Source organism: Heteronotia binoei, chromosome 21, assembly GCF_032191835.1.
Source record: "Heteronotia binoei isolate CCM8104 ecotype False Entrance Well chromosome 21, APGP_CSIRO_Hbin_v1, whole genome shotgun sequence".
Classification (NCBI taxonomy): Eukaryota; Metazoa; Chordata; class Lepidosauria; order Squamata; family Gekkonidae; genus Heteronotia; species Heteronotia binoei.
In genome coordinates this window covers 78378456-78387267 of record NC_083243.1, presented here as the reverse complement: position 1 = coordinate 78387267, position 8812 = coordinate 78378456, and the positions used below count along the sequence as shown (strand labels likewise).

Here is an 8812-nt window from a genome sequence, read left to right as displayed (position 1 = left end):
CCATCAATGAAGGACTTCAGCCTAGGATGTCACAGAGTCTGTTGCCTCACAGTAAAGAGTTAAGATTTACTGTGTAATCTTAAACAGAGTGGCATGCTTTTGAAATGTCAGTGGGTTGAAAACGGTGAACAAGGTTTAGGATTGCATTTGAGATGAGTGGTACGGTATTAAATTCTCAGATTCTAGAATACTACAGTGATTATCATCCATTCTCAAAAGAAAATTCATCACACTTTTTTCTTGCATATAATTTATTACCTATGCAACATTCTTGTTGTACATCTCATCCCGCTACAGAGTCACTTTGTGCAACACAACTAACTTTTAAAAACATAATATTCTTCACCTCTCTAGCATTATAGATTTACTTACAAAACTACCTGTGGACAGATGTTGTGTATCATTAAGCTCCACAGTGGCAGCCTTGAGTTCGTCAGGGACAAGTGCTTTCACTCTGGACTTGTCAGCACTGCATTGTCCAGAGAGCTAACAGCTGAGTCTGCAATGTCCACCCATCCTGGACATGTTCCACTTCAACAGCAATTCTTCCTTCACTCCTTTGATATCCCTTTCTCTTCTCACCTTCTACACTGTCATTTTTTCTTCTGAGGAGGGTGAAAACTTGAAGTTCGGTGCTCCTTCTGATCAAACTCATCATGGCCTTCCCTGAAAGCCAAACAGGAAGTGCAGACGCTCTTAATTAAAAAGAGATCAGGCCAATCATAACAGTCCACAATAGCTCACCCAGCCAAAGCCCAAAGAAAATGTTGTAAAGGAACTATATAAGCTCCTCGTCCATCTGAAACACAAGGTCTTACAAACTTTGAATAATTAAGAGGAAAATTTTCACTCCGATGGGTGCAGCTGACAAACAAGGAGGGCTTCAACTCTGAGAAAAAGTAGCAGTGGTCAGGATGCCATCACAGCTGGATTGTGCCACTGCAGGAGGGGGTGGCATCATCAAAGGTACAATCTCCTCCTAAGCAAGCCCCACTGAAATGTACAGACACTACAAATATGTACCCATGGTTTCCACCCATGTCAAAAGGATGTACACAGGAAAATCTTCCACTGAATTATGCCCAGTACTCTTTCTTTTTTACAGGTGGGGGTCTAATCTTGTTGCCATTCCAATGCTGCATCAAGGCTGCTTCCAAACCGGCTTCTTCCCTCACCTCCCCCCGCAAGCCTCAGCATAAAGGGGAGCATAGAGACAACTCATCTGACTCCTGTTTCCTTCTCCCTTCACCCCAAAGAAAACATAAACTTTATTTTCTCTGAAGTAAAAGAGAAACAGCCGGGTGGGCTGCAGGTAGAACTGAACCCCGTAGCCATCACCAGAGAGGTGGTGGAGCTAAGATCACCTTCAAAATGGCAAAAATAAGCACCACTTTTATCCCTCCTTAAAGACTCTTCAAAGGGCCTTTTTCTTTACAAAGTTGTACACAGCCTCTAAATGGATGAAAACACAAAGGAAACATAGCATTTAGTTCTGCTGTTTTGAAGGTAGAATGCTATAGCAACACAGCACAGCTGGGAAAAAAGAAAAGCCCTGTGGTGCAGAGTGGTAAGCTGTACTACTGCAGTCCAAACTCTGCTCACGACCTGAGTTCGATCCCAGCAGAAGTTGAGTTCAAGTAGCCAGTTCAAGGTTGACTCAGCCTTCCATCCTTCGGTAAAATGAGTACTCAGCTTGCTGGGGGTAAGATGTAGATGACTGGGGAAGGCAATGGCAAATCCCATGGGTCAGTAACAACTCAGTGCTTGCACAGGAGACTACCTTTACTTTTAAAGGGTAGAAAAGTGGTTTTGTGGGCTGTAGAGGGACCCTGCACAACATGCAGGTATGACAGGATGGATGGCAGCAGAGTAAATGGCATAGGAATGGTGTGTGTGGCTGCCTTTCCCACTCATCCCTATGCCACCTGCTGCTGCTGCTGTTTTAAGGGCATGTTTTCATACTGTTGTTCAGAAGCAGCTCCAGATTCTAAGACCATAATTATGAAATCTAAATGATATATATTTACATCATTAGCCCATTTCTAAAAAATCAGTTAAAGATTTTTTTAAAGGGTGAACTATAAATTAATATCAAAAGCAAACAGAGTTTGTAGCAGTCATGTTATATAGTTTACTAATGATGCTAGATACTTTACTCAGTGACATCCTTACATATCATGACTACTTCCAACTCTTCTTCCTACAACTTCATTGGAAGCTCACCCTAAATTCACAGCAAATAAGGCTGAATTTTGTTGCACTTACCGGAAGCATCGCTGGCAATAGAGGTCATCATCGCAGCCATGGCAGCGCAGGGTGGCATCTCCATTGCAGATGCAGCACCAGGGTAACTCTTCCTCCTCACTGTCTACTGCTTTAGCAGGCAAGAAGGGGGCTTTAGTTGATGTTGAAGCTTGTGCCTAATGGTGGGGAAGACAAATACAAGACGATCACAGACAAAGAAGAGTGCCTTCTTACCTCAAAGAGAAGCTGTGGAAAATAAGCATGGCTATGAACCTCTCCGACCCTCATGGTCATTGTTGGAGGTCCTGCTTCAGATATCTCTGCCACCTGAGGTTAGATGGATGACAACCAGAGAACAGGCCTTCTCAGCTTTGACAACAAAAGTATGTTGTTTTCTCCCCAGGGAGAGATATTTATCTCCCCACCATTACTGTCTTCTCCCAGAGGGTGAAGACTTTTCCCTTTTCTTTGGCATTCCCTCAGTGATCCTGTGGAACTCTCTTGTGTATGGGTTTGTTGAACTGATTTGTTGAACTGATTTGTATTTGTTGAAAAACATCTGAATAATTAAAAACAACATTTTAACATATAAAACAATTCAGTAAAAACACAAACAGAACCAGGAAGAAGGACTAGTAACCATTACTGGGAGCATGCCAAACAGAACAAAAGTCTTCAACATGCTGGCCAAAGACATGGATAGAAGGATACAGACAAATTTCCCAGGGGAGGGAGCTCCAAAGTTTTGGTACCTTGACTGAGGCCTATTATGCATGCACATCTTACTGCAGATTTTCAGAGCAGTAAGCCTTTAATCTTGACTTCAGATTCTGTGCCTGCCTTAGACACCATTCTTTTTCTTCCAGTGAATTTATTCTGCAGCTACAATTAAAACAATGCACTTTTCTAAATCAGGGTGGAACATTACTTGCGATCTTTGTCCGCCCTGAGCCATCTTTGTGGGAAGGGCGGGATACAAATAATAATAATAATAATAATAATAATAATAATAATAATAATAATAATAATAATAATAATAATAATAATAATAATAAATAAATAAATAAAATGTGGGGGGTGGTATCCAAAGTTTTTTATTAATTTACACAATTGCCCTATTGCAGCTGCACAGTAACATCCAGCAAACCCCATCCTCCTGGTTCAGGTTTTGCACGTGCATTTTAGCGTTAATTTGTTGAATTAAAGGGAACAGAAAGGCAGGCAAGCAAAGGCGGAAAAACCTGATGCTGAAACTGACCAGATTTTAAAAAAACTGATAAGTAGCTATGAAGCCATGTTTTCCATATTGCCAAGCACTAGAGGATTCTCTGCTGTGTTACTGGCCACTGTGAAAAATAGGAGAGTCATAGGATCTCATAATATAGGGAAACATGTTGAGTGTACAAGAATGCATAGTAGAACCCACTGACACTGGCATTGCAAGCTGTCATAACTGGCAACATGTGTGTGTAAAGTCGTCAGCAACTCCACTACACTTGGCACAGGGCTGCAATTTGTATGGGGAGGAGTCCTCTAGCAGACACTCTGGAGAGCTTTTTTAGTCTCATGCCATTAAACTGAAAAAAATTGAGTGTATTTTTGCTGATGCACTAGCACAGATGCAGAGCAACACTAATTTTTTGCCCTTCCTTGCAATATTCTCTGTGATTCTCTAATTTGATCCTGCATGCTGATTGTGATCTTGGCAGTTTTCTTTAAAAGTCTGTCCTGTGTATTGCACTCTGTCCTCTAAATGAATCAATCCCAAGTGATTCTTAAGTTGGGTGGTTTGCAGAAGGTCCATGTGGCTCAGAGAAAGAAAACGTGATGGACATGCATGATGAAAGCAAGGGGAAAACATCCATGCATAATATGCCTGAGAAAGCCCTTTCTTGAGTCACCATTCATCTAGTCTCAGAGGGTGGAAGCAACCAAAGCAGGGTTTCCAAGGATGACCAGAGAGAACAGATAGGTTCATATGGGAGAAGGTGGTCCTCATGGTATGTTGGTCCCAAGTTGGGTTGAGAAGCAAACTGGAAACCAGTGTAGATGAGACAAAATTGGAATGATACATTCCCTATGACCCACTCCAGTTGACACTCTGGCCACAGCATTCTGTACCAACCGCAGCTTCCAGACAGGCTTCAGGAGAAGCCCCACTTACAGCACATTGCAGTAACCTAATCTAGACGTCACTAGGGCACATACTATAGTGGAAAGCTCTTTTCTGTCCAGGAAGGGCCACAGCTGGAAGGGCGCATGTGACATAATGCCCCTGTATAAATCGATGGTGCAGTCTCATTTGGAGTACTGTGTGCAGTTCTGGTCACCGCACCTCAAAAAGGATATTATAGCATTGGAGAAAGTCCAGAAAAGGGCAACTAGAATGATTAAAGGGCTGGAACACTTTCCCTATGAAGAAAGGTTGAAACGCTTGGGGCTCTTTAGCTTGGAGAAACGTCGACTGCGGGGTGACATGATAGAGGTTTACAAGATAATGCATGGGATGGAGAAAGTAGAGAAAGAAGTACTTTTCTCCCTTTCTCACAATACAAGAACTCGTGGGCATTTGATGAAATTGCTGAGCAGACAGGTTAAAACGGATAAAAGGAAGTACTTCTTCACCCAAAGGGTGATTAACATGTGGAATTCACTGCCACAGGAGGTGGTGGCGGCCACAAGCATAGCCACCTTCAAGAGGGGGTTAGATAAAAATATGGAGCAGAGGTCCATCAGTGGCTATTAGCCACAGTGTGTATATGTGTATGTGTGTGTGTGTATGTGTATATATATATATATAATTTTTTTTGGCTACTGTGTGACACAGAGTGTTGGACTGGATGGGCCACTGGCCTGATCTAACCTGGCTTCTCTTATGTTCTTATGTTCTTAACAGGAGAAGAATTGTTAAGTAGAAGAAAAATAAAACTAGACTTACTGGACTTGACTAGAGTGGAAGCGGCGTGGAGCAGAGAGGAGCGATGGTGGAGGGCAGTGAGTGAAGACGGTGAAAGAATACAGATTTAAGCAGATAAAGAGTTTGCAAAGTAAGTGGAACAGCGGAAAAGAGTAAGGACATGAGCTGGGGAGGTTGAGAAAAAAGAAATAAGAAGACGGGATATTGATGTTGGTGGGAGATTGAGCGTGGCGGAAGAGAGAGAGAAGGAAAGAGGAAAGAAAGAGAGATCGGGAGCAGGAGCTGGGGGAGAGAACTTGGTGAGAGAACGGATCGAATGGACAGAGATAATAATTAAAATGAGAGGGAAGAACCAGATGATAGTAAAAGGAGGGAAAAGAAGAGAGACACAAAGAAACTGAGAGAGAGAGTAGGAGGCTACTTCGAAGAGGAGCTAGCTGGAGAGATAAAGGGGGAAGAGGTGGTTTTTCGTGTCGTCGCAGCTGCCTCTTTCTTGAAGAAAGGGGTGGGAGATTGGAGCGTCGCTTTGGGAGTGGAAACCTGATCCCCGAGAAACAATAGACCTTGACATTATAACTGTGAATGGTGAGATTGACGGAGCTGAGGTGGTTTAAAATGGCGCTGGGAGATAGCTTCTGGAATTGAGTTGCAAAGGCTTGTGGGAAGAAGAAGGAAGAAGAAGAAAGAAAGAAAGAAAGAAAGAAAGAAAGAAAGAAAGAAAGAAAGAAAGAAAGAAAGAAAGAAAGAAAGAAAGAAAGAAAGAAAGAAAGAAAGAAAGAAAGAAAGAAAGAAAGAGCAACAAGATAGAACGGTTGGGGATGCTCTGTACAGTACTTACTGGTGTGGAGGAAGCAAACAAACACTGACTATTAGAAAGCAAGTAAGAAATTGACTGGATAGTATTTTATTAATATTTACTAATTAATTGAAATAATGAAATTAATTTAATCTAGCTTAAAGTAAAGATATATAACTGGATAGAGTGAAATAATTTAAGTGAAGTATAACTTAGAGGTGACAAGTAAACAAGAGTTAAGTATTTCTAGACATTGATAGTGGTATAAGGGGAATTTACTGGGCTTTGGACAATTTGTGAAGATAACAGGGAGAAGAAGGGGGAAAGGTGGATACTAAAATTAAAAATTCAGTTCAGGGTACCTCACCAGGAGTGAGTAAATCAATAGCAACCACACTAAATCAGGACGCAATAGAGAAATTGCAGAATATAATGAAGACAGGCTTTAAGCAAAACCAGGAGGGTCTGGAAGAGATTAAACTAGAACTTAAAGAGGAAATCAGAAAGACAAATGAAAAAGTTGATGAATTCCAGCAGCAATTGTTAATTAATAGCCAACAAACACATAAATTGTCAGCAAAGGTGGATATATTGGATGAAAAAGTGGCTGTAATGGATGTCACATTACAAGAGTATAAGGCCAAATGTTTAGATATTGAGGACAGGATGGCCAAACTGGAAATGGATAAAGCAGCATATATTCTAAGAATTCAAAATTTGCCAGAAGAGAGGGGAAAAGATATATATAGTAAAATTAATGACATATTGACATTGGGCAAAGAGGAAATAGTAAAAGATGTAAGACAAGAGATAGATTGGGTCAAAAGAGTTGCCTCAACTTATACTAAAAAATTTAATCTACCAAGAGAAATTCATGTGAAATTTATGAAAGTTTTAACTTGTGAAACAATCTTGAAAGCTATTAGAGAAATTGATTTAAAATGGGAAGACAATAAAATAAAAATCTTAAAAGAAATACCCTGGAGTATAAGACAGAGAAGAAGTGGTTATAAAAAAATGACATATTGGTTAATTGAAAAGTCTATCCAATTCAGATGGTTGGCTCTAGAGGGTATTTATTTTATATTTCAAAGTAAAAATTTTAATATTACTTTACTGGCAAAGATACAAGAATTTTGGTGTAGATATATAGAAGAAGAGGATAGTCAAGAATCAGAGGTGGAAGAAGGTCAAGAAGAAAAAGAAGGGAGCCCAAATAGAGACAGAGAAGAAACCCCCCAAAAGAAAAAAGAGAGAGAGAATGAAGACAAGATTGCAGACACAGAAAGAACAAGGGAAGATCATAGATATTGATGAAATAATGGACAAAACAGGACTACAAATTACTTCAGTAAATGTTAATGGATTAAACACACCACAAAAAAGGAGTAAGATTTTCCTACAACTGAAAAAATTAAGATCTGACATAATATGTTTACAGGAGACACACATAAAAAAAAGATATAAAATACCTCCAAAATAAAAAGCTAGGTCAACTGTACGTATCTGCAGATCATAAGAGAAAGAGGGGGGTTGTGATATACATCAAAGAACAGATAGAATCAAGACTGTTATATAATGATAACAGTAGGATATTGTTGATAGAAATAGAACATAATGGGAGAAAAATTTTACTGGGGAACATATATGCCCCAAATGAAAAGTAAGAAGAATTTTATAAGATCATTCATCAGAAAATTACCGAGTTCGAATATCAAAATCATTGTATCATTGGCGATTATAATGCAGTCTTTGATGTAGAAAAGAATAAGAAATCTGGGAAAAAGAATTCTAAAAAATCGCGTAGCCAACTTTTTTTAAGATGGCAGACGAACTAAGTTTAATAGATGCTTGGAGAATGAAAAATCCTCAAACCTATCATTTGGTCCATAGAGATGGAGTCCATCTCTATGGACAGAGATTTTACCTATCATTTAGTTGTACATGACTCTTGGTCCAGAATAGACATGTTGGATCTCAACCTCTTTGGCACTGCTATTGGAAGAAACAGCTATACTACCGAAGACATTTGCAGACCATAACCCATTACAGATTTCATTTCAAAACTTGAGAAAAAGTTCTCGATGGACCCTAAACCTTCAGATTTTAAAAGAAGAAGTATTTGTGGAAGAAGCCAAAAATAAAAATAAAAATGTTTTTTAACCAAAATTTGGAAAAAGATACCGCTATCTAAATAATATGGGATGCCTTTAAGGCCTTTTTTAGGGGAACTGCAATTAGATATACTTCAAGGAGAAAGAATAAAAACTTATAACCAATTAATAGAAAAATTCAATATACAGGAGAAAATACAAAAAGAGAATACAAAAGAAATTAAAATGAAAATTCAAAATATACTACATCAGATAAATCTACTGCTGAATGAGGAATTGGAGAAAAAATTGAAATGGTCCAAACTTTTTTGAAAACGCCAATAAAGTTAGTAGATGGTTGGCATACAGATTGAGGAAGGAAAGAGAAAAGAAAATAATAAGGTCTCTGAAAAATGAAAACCTGGAGGAGGTAACAGAAAGGGAACAAACTGAAGAAATTATTAGAAACTTTTACCAAAAACTCTATAAAAAAACAAGGGAAATTAGAATCATAACAAGAAGAATATATCAAATGAGCTAGTATTAACCAAATATCGAGAGAACAACAAAAAATCTTAGATAGCCCCATAACAATACAAGAAATAGTGGAACACGATAAGAATACAGAAGAATAAAACCCCAGGGCCAGATGGATTGCCAGCGGAATTTTTTAAGTGTTTTGAAGAAGTGTTACTGATTCCATATAAAAAAGTGATAGAGGGGATAAAATACACATCCAAGGTCCCAGATTCATGGAATGAA

At 39.0% G+C, this 8812-nt stretch overlaps 1 protein-coding gene across 6 annotated transcripts in view; it reads right to left on the bottom strand.

Annotated features, from left to right (window-relative positions):
• Positions 1–271: 271 nt before the first annotated feature.
• Positions 272–8812, bottom strand: part of ZFYVE19 (zinc finger FYVE-type containing 19) — a 41051-nt gene continuing 32510 nt past the window's right edge. For all 6 annotated transcript variants that reach the window (XM_060262889.1, XM_060262888.1, XM_060262891.1 and 3 more), the window contains 2 exons: positions 2266–2420; positions 272–666 (listed from right to left, as the gene is read on the bottom strand). In XM_060262889.1, coding sequence (XP_060118872.1) covers positions 594–666; positions 2266–2420 — 228 coding nt within the window. In that variant the 3' untranslated portion in view covers positions 272–593. The remainder of the gene's footprint in view (positions 667–2265; positions 2421–8812) is intronic.